Here is a 26,036-nt window from a genome sequence, read left to right as displayed (position 1 = left end):
CTGGTTGTCCTAGGCATTGGAAAAGTGTAAACTCAGTTTAAGATGAACTGGTACATCGTTCACTGAATACTTCGTGTGTGGCTATGCTACAATTTCTAAGTGGTCTTAGCTGTTATGGTATATATGCTGAGACACAGGTATGTTGTCTTCTCATCAAACTCCTGTAAGCCCTTTAAGCACCATTTCCCCATTAGCTTCACCTGAAACAAGACAATGCAGAACCAAATGGAAGTTCACTCAGAAACAGAGGAGACCAAGCAGGTGGTAGAAACATGACCTTCCTCCATGAGGTCAAATAGCTTTATTGTGATTAAGCACTACAATACAGTATATATCCATAAAAAACTCTATAGTGTATATAAATTATTCCTTCCATTCAGTAATTCTCTTTTTGTTTTCTTTTTTTTTTTTTTTTCATTTCCATTACAGCTTTGGTACAATGTGATTTTTATCATATTTTTAAATACTTTTAGCTTCACAAAGTCAACACAAAGTACAAAACTAATCCGAATCGGGGATATTACAATCTACACAGTGGTGTTCAGTGGTAGGAAAAAATCTTACCTCAATGAATTCATGTCACTAGCTAAGCTATAAAGGCATACCTAGCAGACATGACAAAAATATGCACCATTAACCAGCAAACATTTTTTTTTTTTCAAAATTTATTTTACTTTTATTTTTTTTTACAGATTTTTCCAGCAGCAAATCACTTGAGCATAGTCAGTACTTATGCCCTCAACTGTTTATCCTGTTGTGTTCCTCTTCATTTGAAGGCCATGATTTATTTGTCAAATAATGCACCGCTATCCTCATATATCCACTCTAAGCCACAGTGTCAGTACTTGACCTGCCACCCTGCATTGTTGATGCTCGTACAGTTTGTCCTGCAGCTGGCAGAAATAACTGGAACGTTATTGGAGGGGCAGTGTGGGGCAATCAACCGTAGGTTGTTCTGTGGGGCAGGAGGTATGACATTACAGTAGACAGGCATTCCAGTGGCTGTAAGTGTTCCTTGACCTGATTGATTAGGTAGCATGATCGGTTGTTGATATGATTGTTGTGGCAATCCTTGAGAACCCTGGGTCATTGGCACCTAGGTAGGAATACAGAAAGATGTAGAAAAAAAGAAGATAGCAATTACTAAGCAAATTAAAGTAGTTTCCCAGTATCTCTATGTTCCTTCTAGCTGAATTTGAGTATACTACATGTTCTGCCCAAATGTGTCATTTTGTGCTGCTCAGAACTGTTCTCATCTCGAGGATTTTTTTGTTAGAGAAGGGTTTAAGAGAATTCCCTCTGCTCCTAGGTCAGCAAAGTGCCTCTGTTATGACCTAGCGGAATGTGAACTTCTGGGATCAACGCAAATGAAAGACTCAACCCTGGTATATCTAGGCCATCTAAAAGGTCTAAACCCTATCTTGATCATTAACCTTTAAAACACATTTTCAGTACAGTAATTCTGAAGATGAAAGGGGAAAATTTTACCCACAAGTAATTCCCCCATTTCCATCTGGGTTGCTGTAGTGTTTTCAGAGAAGCCAAGGGAAAAGTGGAATGGCTGCTCAATCAGTGCAATCTATTAAAATGTTAGATGTCATTTAGTTTCTTAACTTTCCAGAGGAACCAGTAAGAAATGTAAGCACAGGCCACCTCTCACATGCTCTTGGCATATCTCACAGAAACTAGGTATAAGGTGGGGAAATAAGTCTGGGAACTTACAGATCTGGTAAAAATCAAGACACTGCTTTCCCTCTCCCCAGAACCCAATAAACAATAATCCATCTGGCTACAGCTTGTTATAGAAGACATGGTGAGATCCTTGGCAGGAGTCTCCACAGATGAGTAATTTTTAACTTGATCAGCCCTCAACTTCATTACAGGAAACAGTACTGTACTGGCAAAAAAAAAAAAAAAAAAAGAAGAAATACACAATGTTCTTATATTTATTTAATTAACTTTCTTCACAGGAAGAAGTCTAATTCCTTCATTTTTTGTGACATTTTACTCTCAGTGCAAGCTGTAATAAATAGTTCATTTGAAGTATTCCCAATTCAGAATTAAAATCAGGAATACTAAGACTATGTAAACAGGAAGCAGAGAAACTGATTTGATTTAGGACATATTCATCAGGAGGCCTCCTGCCACACACTGTCCAAATGAAGCTATATGACCATTGTGTGATACAAAAACTTAATTCAATTAAGCACTCTCCAAGAAAAGCAGTCTTTCCTTAGGGTTCCTAAATACCTGATAAGACGACATGGCTGGATACTGCACCATCATGCCTTGCACCTGATTTCCCTGTTGATTATTCATCAGGTTCTGGCTTTGGGGCGGCTGCTGCATTCCCATGAGACCCTGGAAACCCTGCTGCTGGTTTGGCAGGACAGACTGGTAACCTGGAAGAAGAAAGACGTCTTCAAATACCCTGTTGCTTGTAAGGGCAAAATTACAACTGTTCTAAGGAACAGGAAATGATCCCACCATTTCTCCCTGCATTAGTCAAAAATTAGTCAAAGCTCATTTCTAGAGAAGCATTACTGGACAGGAAAATTGAAGTGCAATAAACAAATGCTGTGAGCTGACAGCTCAGGCAGGCTAACATGGACAGGCAGCACACCTTTGTTATGCTCTTTTACCCTGTGGCAGAGACCTCCTTGCGGGATGTCTGACTGTAGTGCAGGACTGTAAACCCTAAAAGAGACACAGGGTGCTACTGTCTTTTGGCTACTTTCTCAGAGGCAAAAATCCCATCAACTTCAAGGACACCAGTATTTGGCCTTCATCTGTCAGTCTAATCTGACAGTTTCTTTCAGGTCACATTTCTTATTTTACCCTCTCATCTTTCTTGTAATGCAGCTTCCTAGCGTGATGTAAACAGAGAAGGCTTTATTTTAATCAAGAAGAACATCTGTATACACACTGGCTCCTATTTGCAAGTTTTTTTTTTATGTTATTAGAGCATACTAGGGGCCATATTCCATCCTACTAGTTTCGTATTTGTCAAAGGAGGAAAATCATAAATTAGAGAGGGTCCTCACCATTTTTCAGTAGGAACACTGCTGACACACAAGTGCCTGCACAAGTATGAGAAACTGATGCTTCTGTTTTAACCTGTGACTAACTCTGTGTTCAAAGTCACCACAATATTGCAGGTTTTCTCCTGGGACAACTCCTCTACAACTAACTGAGAAACGGGTAGGGACTGGATGATCTGGAGGGCCAAGCTGCTAATGAGGCAGAAGTGCGAATGGGAGGTGAAGCACGAATGGTGCGCTGCTTGGCAGCAACATGATGTAGCCTGAGAGTGAGCCTAGACAGATGAAAGTGGGTTGGCTGGGTGAATATTTAGCGATGAAGAATTTTGCAGAAAAAGCAGGAAAGGAAAGGAATATGCAGAAAGATCCTGTCCTTGAAAAATGTGGCAAGCCATAAGTATTATAAATCTATGAATAATTTCTCTTTAAGATGCTTCTTTAGCACTCTGATTTTTAACATGCAGTTATGCAGTGCACTATTAACTCTGTAGTGATGTTCTTAGAATAAGCATATTTCAGACAAAGAACTACCAGAAGGAGTACTCTATGTCATCTTTATATGAAAAATGCGTGTCACGTCTGCTCAATTTATATTCATGAATATGATACATGATTCGATATACTTCATGAATTGAAAATCATCATCTGGGCATTTCTTCATTATGTAAGAAAAATAAAGTAACAACGTCTCTGTTTCTGCTGCTCTATTGTCAGCTGATGGCTTTCCTTCAAAATCTTTTCTATGCCAGAGAAATGTTGGGTATTTATGATCAAGTTTTTGGCATTAAAGATGCCTTTCTACAGATATGAGATTAATGTCTCCAGTCAACTGAGCAAATAAAAAAAAAAAATCCCATGGGTGATTAACTTGGCTGGGATATAGCATCAAACACCTCCCAGATTCACCAGATTATTATACATTCAAATTTACTCTTTTCCTATGCCCAAACACAGTGTCAGCATATTTTTTTAGTCAGAAAAATTACCAACATCAGAAGTGCTGTAACTGAGTTTACAGAAGGCTTATACAGCAATAATAAAATTGCAAGTCCTCTTCTGCTCCAGTATACCAATTATAGGGGGGAGGGAAAAAGGACTGAAATAAAAAATTTAGCACTACTATTTTGGTATTTGCAAGACTGGAAGTTTAATAGAGAGGTGTCAATTGACAGCAGAAGCAGCAAGAGATAATTCATCTCACGTCACTTGCAGTTGTTAAAGTAAGTCCCAGATGTGTAAAGAGCGACAGACGGATGGTGGACCAGGGATCAAGTGACACATTTGGGGAATATAATTGAACACTGGATTTGGGCTCAGAGAATTGGATCGTGATGCACCAGCGCAGGGCGGTGGACTGGTACTCTGCAGAGACAGACAGACACCACTCGGGTCAAGTAGAAAACTCTTCCGGTATGTCTAGTAAATATGATTGCATTATCATTAGTTTAGTCAGACTACTGCTAATGCTCTGCTGTATGTTTGAATACGCAGCTCTCCCTTCCCCTCAGTTGTGTGTTTCACATTCTCCAAATACGACAAATGTATTACCCTATATAGACATGGGTATCAAACTGAAACAAAAACTTATGGAAATGTTGAAGGAGCTACACTTATGACAAACATGTGGGCATGATCTCACAGGGGTATTACAAAAACACAGAATGGCTTTGGCTGGAAGGGACCTTAAGGATCATCTAGTTCCAATGATACATGCACACACAAACACTCTCCACCCTGAAAATCTCCTCTGCATTATCAAACACTCCTTAGTACATGACATAACCACGTTTTAGGTGCAGGAATACGAAAAGAAGACGGGCTTAAGACCTGAGGTTTATTAAGCTATGGATTATTATTTTAACAATCTTATTACCTTTCAAGGACTTCAGGAATTTCTCCTGTGCATAGGGCATGGGCACTCTTTACCCCTGTCCCCACATGTAGAGTACTGCTTGCACCCCTAAAAGTGAGACCTTTTTTCTACTCCCTCTGTGAGCCCTTTGCAATTCTCTGACCACACAGAAAAGCATCAACACAAAGAGAAAAATACCTCACGTGCACTCTAACATACTTCCAATTTGATAAGATAGAAGCAAAGAGGTTGTATCCTGAATCCTCCTAGACTTCAAGGGAAAATAAGTCACTTCTTTGGTCCGGAAGGAGGTACTCTTGTCTACTTACTCCCTTGACTTGTGGGTAGAAACAGGGATGTTTAAGGTTACTGCCCTGCGTGTATTCCTGCAACAATGCTGGCTGTCATCTCTTCCTTACTTAATATTCATGGACTTCTTTTTTATCATCAGTACCCGCTGGAATGAAATGAAGTTATGGATGTCAGACCTTGCTGCACAACCCCAGTACAGCATTTAGTCAAAATCCCATGTCCTCTGCAAGGTTCTACAGCTCAGGTAAGGCCACTTCATTTTACCTGACAGCAAAGCTTGATCCTTTACTATGTTAAATATATAAAGAAAAATCCAAGTTCATACATTCTATCGAACACAAAAATCTGACAAGGTACAAAAATATATTCTAACAGTACAAAGGGAGTACAGAGTATTAAAAGGTGAATTATTTTTTTATCTATAACAAGCTCTATAAGCAAGAGAAAAAATGCTGTGACAAAACAAAGAAGCCAATGTCTGTTGTGCTTAATGGCTTCTACTTCAGTACAAATGCAAGTGGAACAACTGTCATGCTATATGGCAATCCATTTGGACAAAAAGTTGTTAATATCAGAAACTAGATGCTCTTGATCTCCTACTACCACAGCCCAAATTCTACATGTAACATTTGAAACAAGTCCTTCAGTATTAACTGTGTTATGTCTTCGTATGTTTCTGCACACTGGCCAGGAAAAAGAATGAAGGTCAGAGAATTGAGGCTAGTATCAACCTTCCACCAATGCTTGTGAAACTGTATTATTCTAGCAAAATCTACTTTTTTTTTTTTTTTTTTTTTTTTTAGGGCACAGACCATTTCAGAGTGCTATTCCCTCAAAATTACTTATTTTGTACACACACAGCAGTTTCAATCCTCAACTTAGCTCTGCCTTGCTTTTCACTTTTCAGTGAAATGAAAATAATACAGTATTCTCAAAAGTCTGCAAAAGTCTCAAACCGACTGCAGTGCATGAAAAACTACACATCACTGGGCAGAGATGGATGTTTTGGAGCTACAGAGGTGTAAGGAAATAAGTGAGAACTGGAAGTGGTACCATGCTTACGTAGCAATAGTTTTATTTGCACTTGCTCTTTTACTCATTAGCTTTCATACTACATACAGAGTAATCCTTAAAAGCCTCTTTACTGTCCCCTGAGAACATACATACGTGGGTTATTTCCTAATGGCAGTACACATCAGATGAACCATCCTATTACTGCAAGCTCCAGGGCCTCTTTACTGCAATTATATCATCCTGCTCTATGTTATCTCTGCTACAAAGGAGGATTTTTTAAATCAGGGCAAACATGAGAGACATTGTTAAACAACCAGAGGAACATATCGTGCACAGAATTTCAATGAATGCCTCAGAGGAAAGATGAGCCTTGGATTGTAGTTGAAATGGAAGAGGCTGTCATACCACCAAGGTAATTCTCTGAACCTTTACAGTCTGCATCACCGTGCTGAAAGTCATCTAACTTTAACACTCTGGGGGAGAAAGACTGCATGAAAGACCCACAAATGTTTTAATTTCCTGGCAGCTCAAACCACAAAATGCAGTGGTCTTACACCTCTGCCAGTAGTGTCACTCAGAGCTCTAATTAAAGCATGTTTGGTGCTCTCCTGGCCTCAGCATACATACTTCAGGAATGGCACATACATTTTGGGAGGGACTGTTTCATTGCTCATTTTAGATTTGAAGCATGTATTAACAAGGCAGCTTTGTAACATGTGTATCAGCACTGCTGGGAAAGAGTAATCAGCACTTTGAGAAGTGCAGCAGTCTGGTGTTGAGTCCCTGAACTGCAAAGTCTTATTGTACTCTTACCACTTGAACAGAGTCCTTGCATCCAAGCACATCCGACACAAATACATAAAATCACAGTGGTTTTGATGGAACATGATTTCAGAGCTCATCTGCTTCCTTTCCACTTCACTCAGTGTAGTGCCACCTAAAATGCAGGTACCTCGGCAACACAGTTCAGTGGCTTAGACAAGCAAAGTCCAAAAGAAAGTCAAAAGGGAAACCTCAAGCAGAGGTGACTGAGCTGGATGAAATGCTACAGATGTGGTCATGCTCCTGCCTGCTCTGCAACTACTGCAGTGCCTTTCTGGTTCCCTACCTGCCCCCACCTCTCCCAGTACAGACCAGCTCAGCCTATGCTGCAACTGCCAGGAGCACTGGGAAGATATTGAACTTGAGCTCCCATGAAAAAGCCAAGGGGAGCAAGCACCACCTCTTGGCACAAACACAAGGGAATACCCTGCAATGTCCTTAAAACAGTCTAGCAGCAAAAGTTCCTGCACACAGAAGGCTCTTACCTTTACAGAAGACTCCCCCAAACTGATGAGGGCTGAGAAGAAAGCTAAAAACATGTTCCAAGCTCAGAAAGTGCACCTCTTCCTGGAAGACCTAATGAGCTCACACTCTGCTCACACTCTGGCTTCTCACGTCCAGATGTTACATGCTAGAATTGGGTGCACAATTAATTGCCTAAGGAAAATGTTGGGGTTTTTTTCATTATGCGGTTGACCATTTCACTGCAAATGATGGAATAACGTCTCATGAAAAACTTAAAAGTACTCTATAAGTTTAAGCTGATTTTGATTTTAGCCTCACCTCAAAGCATCTTCAGTTTGGAAGACTACCATAGAAGACACATTAATTAACATCCCTCTCTTGGTGTTATTTTCTGGAGTCTGGAGATTTAAACTGCACCTTGTGCAGCTGGAATCCGAAACATTTCATAAACAATTTTGTAGTTTAAGCTTGGATTTAAAATCCAAAGCATGCTGCAAAGTAAATCTGCTGCAGTTGATCAATCCACTCCTACTCTGTCTGCTTTCTCTCTGCAATACACGTCTTGACTTAGTAAGATATTTGAGCTTTATATTCTACTTGAAGACATCACAGATAATTTATTGGTATGAACTGGACACCATCTGAGCTAGAAGGACAAATACATAATAGTTTAATGATAAAAATCCATCCCTTTCCCCTCAAAACATAAGACCAAGCAATTATTTGATTTAGTTTTAACATACATACAAAGGAAAAAAAAACCCAAGACTACCTATGCCTGAAATAAAGGACTCTTAAGAAGCAACAGAAAACTTGGAGGTATGAGGTAGCTTATAATGCACATAAAACAGCACATGTCAAAAACCACAGCAGTACACAGACTCATTTCCCCACAGTACTCTTCAAGTTCAGACCATCAAAAAACAAGAGAAGCCTTTTCATAGAAGTGACTCACAGTGTAGCTTCTTTCATTTCAGGTAAAAAGCACATCCCACTCCAGCAGTAGAGCTTGAAGGGGAAACCATGGGGTATTACATTAGTTTTGTTTTCAAAATTTAAAACTAATGACATCAATTCATTCAAGTTGTGCAAGATCAAAACAACTGTTAGCTAATGGCACTCCAGTTACATTCACTGAAAACACATAACCCTGTAAATATATTCCTAAAGCGATTACAATGACAGTGACTCCAATAATTCTCTGCAGAGCTGGGGTTATAAAACTGCAGGATGTTGAACTTTGAGTCTTGAAACATAATTGCTGCCAGTCATAGCTTCTGGTCCCTAAATTGTCCATAGCTTTGCCAAAAACACATTCATGCTTCCAAACCTGGTAACAGATCAATAGCCAGACTTGTCAAAACTCACAGAGAAAGAGCCATATTCAGCTGCATGAAGAAACTCAACAAGATGTATATGCATCAGAGATATGAGCCAGTAAGATTTATTATCACAAAAGAAAGAAGAAAAATATTGGATAAAAGACAGTTTGTCTATCTTCCTCACCCTCTATCTCTCTCTGGTTTACAAAGCTACAAATCCCACCAAAGGAATAATGCAAAAATATCTTCATCTAGCTTCAGAAGAAGAAGAAATAAAACTGGAAAATTTCCTGCAATTTTGGATTATTTCAGAGTAATCTATTTGTTGTATTTGGTAAAAACTGCTGCTGAAAATACTCTGATACACTAGAATTTTTTATTTTTTTTTTTTTTCAGATAACAGCTCTGAAATCCCCCATGTGGCAAGTTCTGCTCAACTGTTAGAGCACAATCTGTCTTACGTAGCTGAACCGCCCCTCCTTGTCCTCTTGCTTTATTCTTCCTCAAAAAGCTATATGAAATCCTGGTTTTACTTGTTTTGCAACCCCAGGGTCTGGAAGAAACCCAAAGCACAGAGCATCTCAAACATAGCTGGTTTCATGTGCTACTTAGAAAATGCTGCCAACTGGGGGCACTTCTCAGGTGCTAACAAAATGGGAAAAAAAATTAGGGGAATAACACAACTCCCCTAGCAAAGTAAACTGTCCCACTTCAAAAGATGTGTAGGATCACAGCCTCATGAATATTTTTTTTTAACTCTGCTTTTCCTATATAATCTGGAATAAGGTATTTCTTTACAAAAGCTAAGATAGGATGCTTTGTGTACACTTTTCCTTGAGAATAGTGTCTCTCCATTAAACAAATGGGTTCACCTGGGAGGTAGAAAACCCACTATTGTGGTGATTTAGATTATGGCAGTGAGAAATTATGAAAGCAACACCACATAGTACATGTAAGATTTAGAGCTTCTTATATGCCACAGAAATATCCATTATCTTTTCTTTTACCCTTTTTCTATGATGCCAAGTTTTAACTGCTGGAAGTGAGGAACAGCATTATCTTTTAAAAAACACTTATATGCATGCTCATTGTCCCATGGGGAAAAAACATTTTGCAAAGAGTGCTGAACTCTTACTTAGTGCCTTCTACTTCATCATCCAAGCAACTACCTTTAGGGCAAATATGTGAAATCATGGATACAATGAATTTATGGATCACCTAAAGATGCACGCCTACCCCACAGTTACCTTTCCACATCTGAAAAGAGTTATTTTAAAACTCAGTGACCTCGCTACTAAGTAAAAAAGCCCAGACAAGTAAGAGGTATGATTAAACACTTTCATTATATAACTAATGAAATCACATACTGTAACATCTTCTGAGACTAAAATTTTAATTAAGGCAAGCTGGCATTTTGGCTTCCCCCACCCACCCCTTATGTTCCAGGGGAACAGCAGGTAAGGTCAAACAAAAAGCTTATGCGATAAAATTGCGTGAGAGTGCTCCTGGGAGACCTGGCATTATTAACAAGAACATGAAGAAGGGCACAGTTGAACAGTTCAAAGATAAAAGATTGCATTCAGTTTACTTTTTGCTATCAATTGGAGAACCTGAGAGAGCTGTTATTTGACGAGAAATATATATAAATACACATCAAAAAGAGCTTGAATGGATACAAATACAGGAGATTCAAGGCTGGAGAAATGTTTTTCTTCAGTTTAAAATCTGGATCCATTCTTTTATTTCTCTACACAAAGGATTTCCAAATTATAGGAACAGCTTTAAGAAGAACTTGCTACTAGTAAGTGGCTTGATGTTGAAAATAAACCTGTTCTTGCAGAGAACCTAAACCCATGTAATTATATAATACTTTAAGCACTTATTTTATTCTTGTTTCAATACACTTTTGTGTATTTTTGTATTTTGAGACCTTTTAGCATTGTTCATGCTCTTCTAAAACTATGACAAATATTACTTGCTCTCCTCCTTGAAGATAAGTCTGAAGATAAACAGAGGGGCACCTCTTACAGACATGATATGTCACTCCAAGCTTCTGTAAGATTCTGAAAAGAAAATTCTATTTTTAAGACAAAATCCTTTTATCTCACTTCAGTAAAAAAATAGAGTGAACAGTCAGCTGCAAGCCAAAATAATTGCAACACAATAATGCAGGGCTCCATTACAGCAGCCTAATTCCGGTAAAGCAGCTGATCCAGGATCTTGGCACTTGCCCAGACCCTGGAGCCTGACTTAAATGCATTAACCCAGAGCATGTGCAGCTGTTTTGGTAATCTGAGGCTTCTGTATTTTATTGGAGACCAAAAAAAAAAAGAAAAAAAGTCACTCAAGCAGCAAATGACACAGGCGAAAGAGAGAGAGGGGAGGAAAGTATTTTATGCTTTTGAACTAAGTTAATCCATGGAGCCACATGAACCAGATCAATAGCTTTGGGGGCATGGCATTTCCTTAGGCCAGTACAATGAGCAAGGGTTTACACTGGAGTGTTGTAGATGCCCAAAGCCAGCTGAGGTACCCGCAGGGAGAGTACTACAGGACTTGGAAAACATTATTCTGAGAGGGATGAAGCCTTCTCAACCTGACAGAGCTAAGCTGCTGAAGGCACATATTGCAAGCTGGTGCATGGTTCTCATGACAACAGGGAGGTCCCAAATAGCTCTAGGGAACAGTCAAGTATAATCCTTCTGCTCTCAGCCCCTGCCCACCAATCCTGACCGATGTTAAGGAGAGTTAACACAGACCCATGGGCAGGCTAACAGATAATTCTGGAGAATTTGTGGGTTGCTCTTAAGAAAGCTTTACTGTTTAAAGACCAAAACAGATGCAAATCTAGTCATAGTCCTTACCATGGCCATAGACTGTTATACTGATGTAATCTGCTGCAATTCCTCCTCATGAGGTTTTTGAATAGCTAATATGCAACTAAAACACTGATGTAAGAACTCATTAGCATTGATAGTAAGAGTCCTTTGGCATATGGTGTGTCATAGGTCATGCTTCACATTGAAAAGTGGTATCTAGAGGGATGCCCTTGCCAGCAAAACATTATAGAGTTCTCATTTGACTACATAAAATTACATTCAAGATTCTGCTCAATTCAGAGTCAAAGTGTCTATACACTCTTGCAGACAAACAGAATGTTTTTGAAAGCTAAGATCTGCAGCAAACTGTGAAGAAATGATGCACGCATAAACTATTTTACTACTATTATTTTCAGGAAAAAAACCCCCAAAACAATAGTTTTGGCTGAAAACTGCAAAAAACCCCTTCTCTTTTCTCACCTCTCTACCCAGAAAAATGTACTTTGAAGAACTGCAAAGTGCAACATTTGTTACAAACATATTCATTTTCACATAGGAATATTTTTCATGCAAAATGGTAAATTTCTGTAGCTCAGGTACAAACTTCAAATATAAAAATATAAATTTTTATGGTTTAAATTCAAACCCTTATTAAAAAAATTGGCTAACTGAACTCTCAGTATGCATACATACACACACACGTATCTATATCAGTGCTCCAGACAGCATTATGCAGTAGTCCAGCACAAGGCTACCCACGGGAGTTCGTATAAGTAATGAAAACACTCAAGTAACATCAACTCAAGATAGTCCACTAGAGAGACTTTTCTTTCTGATTGCATCAGAATGATCTCTTCACCTGAGTTAGGTGGCAATATGACCATTTTCCCCACTGAGAATAGTGTGCCTGGCCTTTCCGAGAACAGCAGACTTTAGGCTATTATTTCCAGCCAAAAGTACCTGCAGGTGTGAGTGACAGGGCTCAAGATACAAGAAGATAACAATAAATGTCCCAGTTACTGATCATCAGCGAGGCTACATGAATTGACTGTGCACAACTGCTCTGTGCTGAATGCAAAGGGAAGCAGGAGATGAGTTAAGCCTTTGCACACAGAACAGGCTGGAGGCACATATGGTCAAGTCAATGAAGCTCATTAGATGAACAGTACCCTGTGCAATACTGCCTACATGTACCTGTGTCTGTGTTTGCATTCTGTTAGAAAAAATAGTTCCTGGCCATAGCATAACAATTATATACAGTATCGATTTCTTTTTGTTATCAAATTCCTAAGAACTGTGCAATGGGACACCTAGCCAGCAAAACAAAACTATGAATCAAAAAAAGAACAAATACAAAACCAGCAGGATCCGATTTTCCATACAAGCTGTAAACCATGGATTCACTGAATTTAGCAGGTACAGCTCTACTAGTTTGATTTTCTGGATTGACCCCAAATAAATAATGTTAGGTCTGAGCATACAAATTGTTGAGTGCCTGTGCATTGATCTATCTATAACTTTGCACTTGATATCAGGTTGATATCTTCTTATCAGCTCTTGATACTGCTGAAATATCTACAAGCACAAGCTCAAGGTGAGCCCCCATGCCAGATACCGTGAAAACTTCAAGGAATAGCTGCAGTTGCTACACTGAAAACAATGCATTTCTGAATAGACAAGACAGCTGGAGATGGAAAAATAAGCACCCAAGAAAAATAATTTGCCCAGAGAAAAGGAGCAGAACTGGCAATACTTTTATGGAAAATACACGAAAATCTGTGTGCTTACAGTCCTGTTCTGAGCAGGGATTGCTCAAAGAGGCTGCTGCTCACCAGCCCAGTCACAGAGATGATTGTCCCTGTGCTCTCACTGCTTCTGCCATGCTATCTGTTTCCATGCAGCTCCATGTACAGGCTCCTGTCCACATCCTGTCTATTGGAGGAAGGCTGCAGTGTGCTGGTAATGCACAGTTCACTGTACTATGTTGCACTTTACTGTTGGGTTAAATGACTGCTAGCACCATGTACCTAACGATCCCTGCTTTTCATCCTTGCAAGATGGGCTTTGTTTTGTGGCTCAGCCTAACAAAGAGTTTTCATAAACACAACATCAACTGTAAGTACTGCCTGACACAAAGGCAGTGGTACTGCCTGATGGCACTCGTCCTCCCCACTGTTTCTGCATACACCTATAGGTATCAAACCACTGAGCAATAGGACTTGTGTTTGTTTATTTACCTATAACATAAGGACACCACAAGTTATGGGCTACATCCCCCAGCTAGATGCAAACAGACACAAGAATGACACTGAAGCCATCACGACTTTAATGCAGCATGTCTGCCCATATGGGTTCAACTGCAAAAATTTCATCTTTTTCAACTGCACCCATGCAGAATACAATCCAAAGACTACTGGGGTTAGCAATCAACATTAACCGGCTTTGTACCACATCAGAAGCACTTGCCTGCACCATAGTGATTACTCTGGCCACTATACAGCAGAGCCCTTGAGCATTTGCTTAACTTTTAAGCATATCAGCTAATTTCTTGATCTCAGAGTAATGATTTCCAGGCTTGAATACTGAGGCCAGGGAACTCATCCCCTTGAAGGAGGGGATCTCCAGGGGAAGATCTGATTATTTATTCCAATAAAATTCAGTTCTACAATACATGAAACCAATTCATTTCTCAACTCTCCTGCACAGCCGCCGCTTAACTCACAAGAGTTAAAATGTGGCAAGACGGGACTGAGCCTGCATTCATGCATGGGCCAGTGCATATATATGTACCTATATGAAAGAGTTGTCAGAATAAGCAGTGGTTATCTACCAGGAGATACTGGCAAATAATAAACCAAAATGCAATCAGGGAGGAGTGTAACCTACTTAGATTCTGTGGCACAGACACAGGGTGCTCCCGGTCGTGTTTGCCTTGCAATTACCAAGCCTTCTAGTGTACAGTAGACCCTAGTTTCCATCTCTTGTCTTTCTTAATTAAAAAATGCTTTAAAGAAATTGGATTAAGCCTTTGCTGAAGCAATCATTAAGACCCTCCCTTCCCTTTACCCCTCGAAGTGCAAGGCAAAAGATCTGTAGAGTACCTACAAGTACTTTGTATTAGTCTTTGTTCTAGGCATTCACTCCATTCCAGATCACTGCAGAAATGTAAACACTAATTGCAATTCTGCCAGAGATACAAAAGCAATACATTTGATGACTGCACTACAGCTGGGCTGTATCTTCCAGCTAAAGTTTTTTCCTTGGAAGGAGGTGGACGGCAAAATCTACAGATGCAGTCGCCCCAGTGCCCAGTTAGCTAGCCCTGTGGCCAAACTGTGCATCTTACCAAAAGGGAATAAATGAATAGAAGCAAAAAATGTCTGAAAAAGTAAAAACATTCCCTTCTGACATTCCAAATAGAACATTACCAATTTCTAACTCCCACCCCTCAAAAAAAAAAAAAAAAAAAAAAATTTGATTTACTATCCATAGGCAAATCAAAGCTTTTGTTTCATCAGGTTTGCCCTGGGTGCAGGGGATGCAGGAGGTGTGAGATATGAGGCTCATTTCACAGGAATTTGAGTTTTTGTTTTAATTGGCCAAGGAATCTGCAAAATAACTTGTTCACACAGTTTTATAAACCCTTTTGATAAATCAGGCAGCTAAAAAAGCCGGCCTAGCTCCATATCACAGGGAAATGCATTTTCAACTCCTGTATTGGGTGGGCAGAAAAATATGAACATTAAAAAAAAAAAAGAAAATACGGGAATGCACTGTGGATGTAAAGTTTCATCTTTGTCTTTTCTAACAAGGGTTTAGTGTCACTTTTGAAAACATGAGGGTTAACACCTGCAGTCACACATTTGTTTTGGATTCACAAAAGAAAGCAACAGAAATTACACTCAGCAGCAAGCAGCAAGCTTTCCTGTACAACTGTGCCAAGAAATCTTGGCCCAAAGAGAGCAGAAGAAAGAGAAAAGGGAAAGGGAGGATGAAGAGAAGAGACTGCTTATTTTTCGCATTGATTCCCAAGTCTCTGCCGAATTGGACAACAGGCTGACAGCAGTGTTCGGGAAATGGGCAGACATCAGCTCCCCAAGTCCCTGCCTCACTCATGCCATTTTCTGTGGGCTTGAGAAAGCTTGGAATCAGGCCTATGGTCAACAGATGTCAAAATGTTTAGCCAGAGCATAGTTTAATTCAGCTACATGAAAGAAAACCTCTCTATCCCCTTGTTCATCCCCAGATTTTACTGCACAGCACATTAGCTGGAAAACTACCACTATAGCTGGTCCAGTGTTATTGCTGCAAAAGGGTACACTGGTTAACTCAACCAGGGCAACAGGCTGAGAAGGCTGATCTGCCAAGCACAAGCATTTTATGCAGACTTGTTCTGCAAAACCCATAGGATCAGTCCTGATCCCCTTATCTCCCCTAAAAGTATCTGCAACTGTGCAACTGTAAATGATGCAAACTTTACTTTCAACAGCAAAAAAAAAATCCAAAACATAGCCCAAATTTAAATGTAGGAAAGTCTTCTGAATATTCGTGCTTTGTCTGCTGTGGGTCTCTCCAGGGCGATGTCTGCTCTCAGAAATCACTGGGGCAGAGCTGCCACAGAGCATTTGCTGTTACACGGCACACTTAATATTTTGCAACCCCAGCAAAGCTGTGTTTACAATCTTCATGGCCAAAAGTATTTGTTAAGTCTGAATTCCTGATGGATGCCAGCTAAGCATTCAGAGGTATGGAAAATGCACAGTAAAGACATATGGAGTCTTCAACTCAGCATAAATACTGCAGATCAGCCTGGGTGTGTGGTCAAGGTAAGTTTGCAAGCCAGCAGCAGAACTTTTTCCTTGCATACATAATAAATTTTGATAGCTTTTTTTTTGTCTGGGACACAGTACACTCTGAATGCATTACATTTTTTTCCTTATTAGTTTTCTCACCTGTAAAGTAAGGTTTTGAGGAGTGACACCTTCATGAAACATTGTGAAGTCCAGCAGTGATGAGAAGTGCTATATACTCAACTGATAAAGTCAACAGAAAAACACCTGATCATCAATATAATCTATAATAACATGAGACCTTTAAGTGCTGGATTTGCTAAGAGTTACACACAGAGCTTTGCATAATTTTCAATTGAATGGAGAATGCTACTTTGATCCAAAAAGATGTTAAGGGTTTTTTTCTGCCAGTGCCTGCAATGGTATGGCCAAATTCCCAGAGCCTGAAATCTGTCAATACTGGCAGGAAGGTGAGGAAGAGGGCATAGTAAGAGACATTTGCCAGAGCAAAATCTTAACTACAGTCTCTGATTCATCAAATCTCTGATTTGTCAGCAAACCAATATGAATGGGAATTTTCAAATTAAACTGGAAGGGTTTGCAAAGGCTTTGCAATGCAAGGCAACTGCCAGCTCCCCAGGCTTAGCTGAGGTGGGAGAGATGTATTCTGTGGGAAGCGCAGGTTTCTTAGTGTGTTTATTCACAGAATCAGGAGTATCTTCCATCCTTAGCTCCTCTTATCCTATGAAATGATCTATGCATGTGGGCAGGAATATATACGTATTTCTCTACATGCAATCATTGAATTTAATTCAGTATTATCATTCAAGTCATCCTTAGGCTAAAATACTTGCTTCTTGCTTACATAATCTGGATAGGGTAACCGATTGCATATACCCTTTCTGTGGCAGCTGAAAGTCAAACCACAAAGCAGCTGCCAAAAACGTCTCCTCATGTAAAATTTACAACATGAATTTCTGAAGTGGTAGCTGATGTGCCTAGCCAATTGCCGAAAATGTCTGTGTAGCTAAAATTTTTGAAAAGAGAAAATCACAGGATCTGCAAACACATCTGCAAAATGTTCCTTAGCAACTACTGCTCATTCTGAGTGCAAACTTTGAGAATAAACACTAACTTCTGTAAAAGGACAAACCTAAGTCATACCTTCAGACTACTCATGACAAGGCACTCAATCTACACCTAAATCTTTCCTTACATTAGAGATACTGTTCCATTTTAAACAATTAGCATAACTTCTTCAAACTGAAAAACAGAAGAACACAATCTTCACATTTTAGCAAATATATCTGCTGCAAATAAATAATTTTTTAATTCTAAAACTGACTACTTTATAGATCTTGTTCTCATATTCTGGAATGAGCTTAAGCTTCAATTTTAAAAAAAAAAAAAGCACTTCTTTTTTCCATAACAGGAGAAGCCATGGCAAATTGGTTCATAAATATTCATCAGTATTTTAGCCATGGCTATAAAAAGGAGACATTTTACTGGCTGTACTAGAAACAGTGTATTTAACGTCAGAGCATCACTGAGAAAGTACTGAGGAGAGTCTCTTGTTGCAGCGAAGTCCTACACCAGTCACAGATCACACTCATAAACAGATCTACCACTGGCAGGAGAAGAAAAATATGATGGATGAGCCTGTGTCTGTGCAGAGCTTTCAGTGATGTTACCAGGCCCCTGCCTGGTGGGGAGGCTGAGCTGGCAGATGGAAGCAGTCCCACTCAGCAACCCTGGGACAGGGACAGGGCGGGCAGGCAGTGTGAGCACAGCTGGTCCTTGCCCGAGTGAGTGAGTCTGGCTGCTGAGACACAACTGTCCCCCTCCCCAGCCCATGCCTGAGCCAGGGCACCATATCACAGCTCTGAGTAAGTACTGTTCATGCTCCCAGCTCTTTTCAATGATTCAGGGGAAGGACTCCTTCCGGATTGACAAAGCTTTTTATTTTAAATCCACACAACTGATTGGTTTGGTGGATATTCTGCCCAGATAATAAATAAAATCTATGAAGCAGGGAGGCTCCTCCTCCCCAATGTCCAACTCCACAGCCTAGAATTGCCATGTAGCTGCTCTTCCTGATACACAGCAGAGTGGGAGAGGAAAAGAGCTACAAAAAGCAAAGCTACCTCAGCTGCATGAACGCCTTAGAAGAATGAAAATTAACTAACAGAAAACAAACTGCAAGTGTTCTTAGAGCTAATTAATAATAAAAAATAATAATCACAACTATAAAATATATCCCATAAAAATTATCTTCTCTACAGAGCAAGGCAAAGTTTCCATGTAAAAATAAAATCGTAAAAAGAAAATTGGGACTGCTCAAAATTGTTTGATAAAATAAGTCACGATGCATTACAATTTACACAAATAAAAGTCCAGAACAGTATCATGACTATAAAGCATGAACATAACATATTGTTCTGGGCAAGTGATAAAACTGCTCACAGTGACAGCTGTGATTTATGGAAGCAATTCAAATACACTTTGAAAGTATATTAGCTTCGCCTCTGCCCACAAAGGGCACATATTAGCAGGGTAGGCCACGCTGGTGATAAATTACATACCAGCAAGAAGTGAAGGCAATTGGCAAAATCAGATGCCCAAAGGCCCTGAGCTACTGTGATAATATGGTTTTCATGATAATACCTCACATGCAACGGCATCTGAGCATCAAAAGAAACACATCAAAACTATATTTTTGTTGGCTCTTTGGAAGATAACATTATGATAGTGAGAGTGGTTGGGACTTCCCCGCTAAAGTTGACATACAAAGCATTTACAAATTGGCTCCAGAACAAAGTTTGGCACAGAAGATCACAGTTTAGATGCTGCCTCTTAGCTGCAAGCTGGAAAATAACTGCCTCCTGCTTCCAGGTTGTAGGCACTGAAGCAAACTGCAGGCTGTGGACCTACAGGTTGTCAACCTACCATAGACCTTGCCTGCACCTGCCACTACACAGCTTCAACAGCACAGGTAAAGTGACCCAAGTGCTGCTGTGGCTTAGCTGTGCTAATACTCAGAATGGGATGGGGACTTGGCCACACTGGGGTCAACACAGCCATGCTGGCACCTGCATCACCACTTCCGAGAGGACAGCAAGTTACTGGGCACACTTGTTCACTGATAACACCAGTTCAATCTCACAGAAAGAGCTAGGATCTTCCCATGGCTCAGAGTAGCACTGGAAAAGGAACACAGAAAAAGCAGGATGACAAAGTCTTACCCCACAGTAAGGTTTTACTAACATAAAGCACTGAAAAATTATTTTAAGACACTTTGGTCTCAATTCTACCCTCTGACGTACTAGCATAGATCAAGACTGACTTCACAGTCAACCTGTACTTCAGAGGGTGTCCTTTGAAGAGAGCACATCTGTGGACAGTGCTATAGAGAGCCCCACGGCAGGCTCTTCTCATACTACCAGGGAAATGTTAATAAATTGTATCTGCTTCCAATTATTACAGTCCTCCGATTCTGATATGCTTGTAAGCACATCTTTGTGTCTTTACAGCTCTTAAATTCAGAGTAACAAGATAAATTAATGACTAAGCCAAAACAGTTACATCTTGCCATGGATTGAAAGAACTTTGTCAGCAGTTACACTGTTGTCAGCTTATCTCCAAAAGATAAAGCATGTTTAATGAAGACTCTGTTTCTGATGGGAATGTTTAACTTTATTTAATCCAAAACACTCCTTGGGAAGTGATAATGAATATCTATCCCATTTCTACGATATCCATTATTGTACAATCTGAGGACCTCAAACATACTGCATACTTACAGAATGAATTTGTTTAACTTTTAGAGAAAGTTGGTAATTTCTGAAGTTCATGCCAATAAATGTCCTAGAATTGTGTTTCTGTATTTACAGTCTCTGGATGAAAAATGACCCAGTGACACTGTAACTGAAATGATATAAAACACCTATATACAGATTGATTCTTTAAAAGTAAGTGAGTTAAACACTTTCTCTACAGATGGAGGCATGGAGAAAAAGCAAAAGTGACAAAACTAAATAGTTATTTTTCCTAATTTCCACAAAGCATATAGGAAAAAAGAGTTCAGCACCTTTTAGAACCTGCCCCCTTTGTAGTTCTAATATAATGATTAGAAGAAAGAACATTTTTTTTCTTGAATTGAAATTTTGTGTAGTATAGATACTACAGCAAATTTCAGGCCATTTCTTCCATTTATTTACAGCTCTGCAGCACCATACTTCTGTAGAAACATTTGCAGGAATTGAATTGATTGTGTGTTAAGCCTTAGTCTTAATAGTTTTTTCATTGCTAGCTAATGGAAATATGGATTCAACATTATTTTAAGTTTAATGCAGTGTAGAAGAATAGTTTAGTACACTGTAATTATGATTTTTTTTTTTACAACACAATAGAAATACAAGGCAGAAATAGATTTCTTCAAGCAAAGGAGAAGAATGAGAGCATTTTTGTTTCTTTGGTAACAACAACATGGATATTGAAAATGTAACAAGGAATTCCTCCCCTTTCTTTTTCTTGTCTATACCCTGCAGATTCACATTCGTCACTTAAATAAAGGAACATTTAAATCATCCCTCAAATTCTACCTTACCAAAAGACCAGAAATATTCCACCAAACTTCACCTCTGAGCAGGGGAAGATTCTCCCCTCTCTGCTTCGAATTGGGTAGGAGGCAACAGTACTTGCCACAGCCTCTGTCTTTATTTCAATGACAGAAGAAACAAGAATACCCTACTCTTACCCATCACCTGCTTCCAGCTTGCTGTCCTGAAGCAACGAAATAACCCCCACAGCATTCCAGTAACCATAGTAAAAGTGACCAGAAAATGCTAATTTATATTTCTGCCACAACCTCTAACCCAGATATCCTTGGTCCCCTGAAAAATTTCACTCTTAAATAGGTTCCAAATCTACCTTCTTCCCAAACATCCATTTCTATGTTGCAGTCTTTGAAATATTTTTCAGGACACTTCCCTGGAAAGCTAACTTTTCCATGTAGGCACAGATGTTATTTTGTCTAAAGAGTTCAATTTACTGTAAAAGTATTACTCCGTCTCCATCTCCTCTGACAGCTTCCTAGCCTCTCTGGCCACAGCAGCCAGCGTAGCTGTTGCAGCTGCAGTTCATTTTTCTTCCAAAGGGAGAACAGGAATGGTGTCCTGGGCCTCTGAGATCTCATTAAAGAACAAAACCCAGTATCTTGTAACACAGTGTGATGGACTTATCATTTCACATTTCTCTTTGCAAGGAAAGATTAAACAGAAAACACCATCAAAAGGAAAGGAGAGGACATGGTCTCTGAAACTTGCTGAGGTACACAGTCCCCACCACCTCCCTTCTTTTTTACTACATATTCAATAATAGTCATGGTTCTATTCATGGGTTCTATAGCAACACAAACAAGTTAAGATGAAAACTGGAAATGCTCCATGTCAGGTTCCTTAGGTATACAAGGAAAGCAGTAGCAGGTTTCCCAGGCCTAAGACGGTGGTTCTGAAAAGCTGCCATAAATGGTAAATATCGTATAAAAGCTGAACGTATTTTACCACCTGCTTTTACACCTAGTAACTCTAAAGCATCTTTTTCCAGTGCTGCCCTTCAAGTGGAAGGAAAATTCTGCCTAATGTTCAATTTTTCAGTTTCTGTTATGTCAAAATTGCAATCTTTTGTAACAAGAAGACAAAAACTTCTTATTCTTCTTGGGATCAATATTACTTCTCAAGCAAGGGCAACTGGTATCTCCTTGCTAAGGCTCTTTTTTAACATACTGACAAAATTAGTCATGCAGCACCATTCTCTCCCAAGCCCTGTACACAAATAAGAATTCTGATGGTGCAGAATGGTCTGTGTAGATGCACCTGTCCAAATGTCAGTTCACACCAGCAAGTTAAGGCCCAAAGTAAAGAGAAGTCTCATACTCCCCAAGGTTCCCTTCACACCAGCCCTTCTCTCCCACAGTGTGATCACAGCAGTTTCACTACCGAAGGACCCTTCAGCAGGGAATTGCAGTTATTTCTAAAGCTGCAAGACAAAATCTGAGAAATAATTCTGCAGCAAACCACACACAAACATCTGTACAGAGACCAGCAGATACCTAAAATGAAAATCAAGCATTGAAAACTGAGAAATTTGCCATTGCTTGGCTACAGCTGCATTGTCTTTGGGGGTCACACTTTCAGCTTTCAAAAATGGGAACACAGACGATGCATTTGTGTCTGTACGGCCTCAGAGAGCACCAGGGTGGCATGGGTAAATATTCAGAAATCAGGAAAAGGTAATGCAAAAGTAGTCCTTACAACCTTAATTCCAGTGACTTAGGCCCATATAAATGAGATGCAGTATTTAATTCCCTAATAATCAGCAACAGAATTTGCCCTACAAATTGCTGAAGAATTTGAATGAATTTGAAAAATGCCTCTGCAGAATTTCTAATCCTCGTATTTCCTATGTTGCAAACCACAGGAGGACTTCAAAATGGTTTTCAGCATGACAGCCTATAAAGATTTTACCTCAGCCCTTACACAGGTCTAGACATTCAAGAGCACAGATGGGTTGGTAAACATTGCTTAGCAATTTTCTCCAGATGGATCCTTTGTGAGCTGTGGAAAAAATCCTGTGAGAAGTATGCTGAGTAGGCAAAGTAAATTTCAAAAGATTAAGCCTCAATGAAATCTGCATCTGCTTTTACAGGGACACTTCAAAAGGGCAGTCAACTTGTCAAATGTTAACCTCCTGCCCTGGGGAGAACTGGTGCTTGAAGCCACAAATTATCTTTCCTCCTTGTTTAATTGTATGGGGGAGTACGTACCTACTTAGGCACGTTCTCCTCATAGACAGAAGGCACACATGTGGGGCTTTTGTTAATTGTATAAAGCATGTTCTTCTTTGGAAAGAAACATATGGACAAAAGGCATACTGAAAAATAAATTGGAAAAAATGCTCCACACAAACTTATCTGGTCTTGGGGTCATCCCAAGGCAGAGGTATTGAAGGTGTTAAAAAATCAGCTGCTGGCCAGTTGAGATCCAGACAGAATTCACTGTTTCTCAGGAAGCAGTATCACTCAGTTCCGCCCTTGATCTTGCCTCAGATACAGTGGAAAAAAGTCCCTATTTAGGAAAGCATTTTAAATATGTAAGGAAATCTTACTGTGAAAGATGGGGCTCATATCCCTGACATGATTACCTGAACAGGAACGGATGTAAGTATGTGCACTTCGGTGGCCCACAGCTCCACTGCAGGAGAAAAACAGGGCAAGTCAAAAGACACAGCTGGTTTTCACATGAAAGTAGCTAAATTGGGGGAACCATTTAAATAAGTCTTGCCTATTTCACCTTTCCTTCTATCATATGGTGACTGGTTTTAACTTCAAAAAATCAAGAAAAAATAAAGTCTTAGGTACTTTTCAAACAAGACAGCTGCTGGTACTAGGAAGTCTCCAGTATTCATGCAACAAAAGGCAGCTCTTGGGCCCAACAAAATTCTTCCCAAGGACACCAGCAGTCCACAGGCTGTGTTTCTAGTGTGACAGATATAGTGAGCTGTAGAAATTGCAGGTGTCTAGAGAAACAAGGTTTAAAAAAGACAGATGCAGTATCTTCTTCGTAATTCTGTCCTTCTTTAGACATTGAAAAGCAATAGAAAATTCTTGGATAGACACTTTTTGAGCAAAGGTAAAAATTCAGCTGATATACTGAATCCTAAAAACGTGCTTTTACTACCTTCACTGTGCATCAAGACTAAGGGAGTTTCTTAAGCAATTTATAGGCATCACTGGAAAATGAATCTAAAGTTATCCCTAGTTTCAAAATCACCGGAAAGACATGACACATGAGCTTTACCTAAGCTTGATTGATTGTTGATTGAACAACAATTTGGAACATTACAGCTTTTGCTCATTTTACCAACTATGAAACTATACTACACCTAACTGTTGGACTTCTGTGTTTCCCTCCAGCAAGCTAGGTCTTCAGCTTTTTGAAAAGAAGTCAACACTTGAAAATTAAACAGGTGGTTTTCTGAGGGCTGATTCCTGTAATGGACACTCAAATATTCCCCCCTATTCCATGTCTCACCTTCCCTGCAAATATTCTTCTCTAACCACTAAGCTCTATGGACCTTGCACTAAACAATAGATAGCTGGAAGTTTTTTTAAAAGGTAAATCTCATTCTCAAATTCCTGAACAAACAGATAAATAACATATTCTCTCATCTACTAAAGCAAAGTCCAAAATCAACCACTTGCACAGCAGATCCACCAATATCCACCCCTGCTCCATCACCAGCATAATGTGCACCATGAAGTCCTTCCTCTCAATGTCATAGATCTCTCACCAACACAATACAGACAAAAATCAACCAAAATCACATTTCTGGTTAACAAAACTTACTGAGATTTTGAAAATACTACACTATAGTATAAAAACTGGGTTATCACTTGTTTCATCTCCAGATTAAAGATCTCCAAACCAAAAGCTTTTGAAAGCACTGTAACAATGTTGTTGTAAAACAGATATTCAACACAAGGTTTTGTCATTTACTTTTGTGCTTAGTGAGGGTAGCATGGTTACAGCTTACTAAGTACTGATGTATTGCACACCACAACATAATGAAAAGAAAATGAAAGAAAAGGTGTGAGGTTACTTAAAGGGATATCACAGAGTGGTTTTGGTTTAGCAGCCCATTTTGTGTGCCATCCTTCACCTTGAACCACCCAAGTCACCCTCCTGGCATGCAGTAGCCACCAGAAGTGTATTAAAAGTTTAAGAAACCTAGGAGAAATAAGAAATTCAGCATTTCTTTTCAAAGTCAACATTGCTATCACTCAGCAAAGCGCCCTGCTGGGATTGCTTCACAGAAATACAACTGCTTTGCTAACTGGAGACTCAGCCTTTTTTCCCTTCATACTCTCAGTTGCTATTTGATGGATGTGCTAAGTCTCTTCACTTACAGGAGGAAACTCAGGAAAAGAGTTCTTGCTGATTAATTATGGCCTACTTGGAAACAGCATTTTACTAGTCAATTAGAAACAATTCTCTAAGGCAAACTGTATTTCCATGTGCCCACACCTGTTTCTCTAATAAATCATATCATTCTATATACACAATGGGTCATTTTATGGCAAAAATGGTTGCCTAATGCATTCCAAACACCACTGTAAAGTCATGCAATGCATTAATTGGAACCAAGTTAGATTGAGCAGACAGAAACTGAACTCACTGTGCCCTTCTCCGGGCTTCAAATTGGTCAGAAAACTGATATGAGGATTAAAAAGACTACACATAGCCTAACCAACTAAAAATCTTATTAAAAATAAGTAGCTCTGCACCTTCACTTTCTTCCTTATAATGGAACAAGTAAATACATCAAAGTGGGATAAAAAGGGGAAAGAAGGTACATGTTAGTTCCATATCCTCTGTCAAATTGAAACATACCACGTCAGCCTTTGTAGCCATTTGGTTAAGTCTCAAACTTGCACAGAACAAATGAAGAGTGTGTAGGCAATTACAAATTACATTTGTTTAAATTTTATAAAAGAAAGAAATCTCTTCAGTTTAGTTTGTAAACACTCCATAGCTCACTAT

At 39.5% G+C, this 26,036-nt stretch overlaps 1 protein-coding gene across 13 annotated transcripts in view; it reads right to left on the bottom strand.

Annotated features, from left to right (window-relative positions):
- Positions 1-262: 262 nt before the first annotated feature.
- The window catches only part of ARPP21 (cAMP regulated phosphoprotein 21), a 194,625-nt gene continuing 168,851 nt past the window's right edge, over positions 263-26,036 (bottom strand). For all 13 annotated transcript variants that reach the window (XM_018075337.2, XM_018075344.2, XM_018075345.2 and 10 more), the window contains 2 exons: positions 2,251-2,402; positions 263-1,096 (listed from right to left, as the gene is read on the bottom strand). In XM_018075337.2, the coding sequence (XP_017930826.1) occupies positions 839-1,096; positions 2,251-2,402 (410 nt within the window). In that variant the 3' untranslated portion in view covers positions 263-838. The remainder of the gene's footprint in view (positions 1,097-2,250; positions 2,403-26,036) is intronic.

Source organism: Manacus vitellinus, unplaced genomic scaffold (assembly GCF_001715985.3).
Source record: "Manacus vitellinus isolate BGI_N305 unplaced genomic scaffold, ASM171598v3 scaffold_3_pilon, whole genome shotgun sequence".
In the NCBI taxonomy this organism is placed as follows: Eukaryota; Metazoa; Chordata; class Aves; order Passeriformes; family Pipridae; genus Manacus; species Manacus vitellinus.
This window is presented reverse-complemented; position numbering and strand designations above follow the sequence as displayed.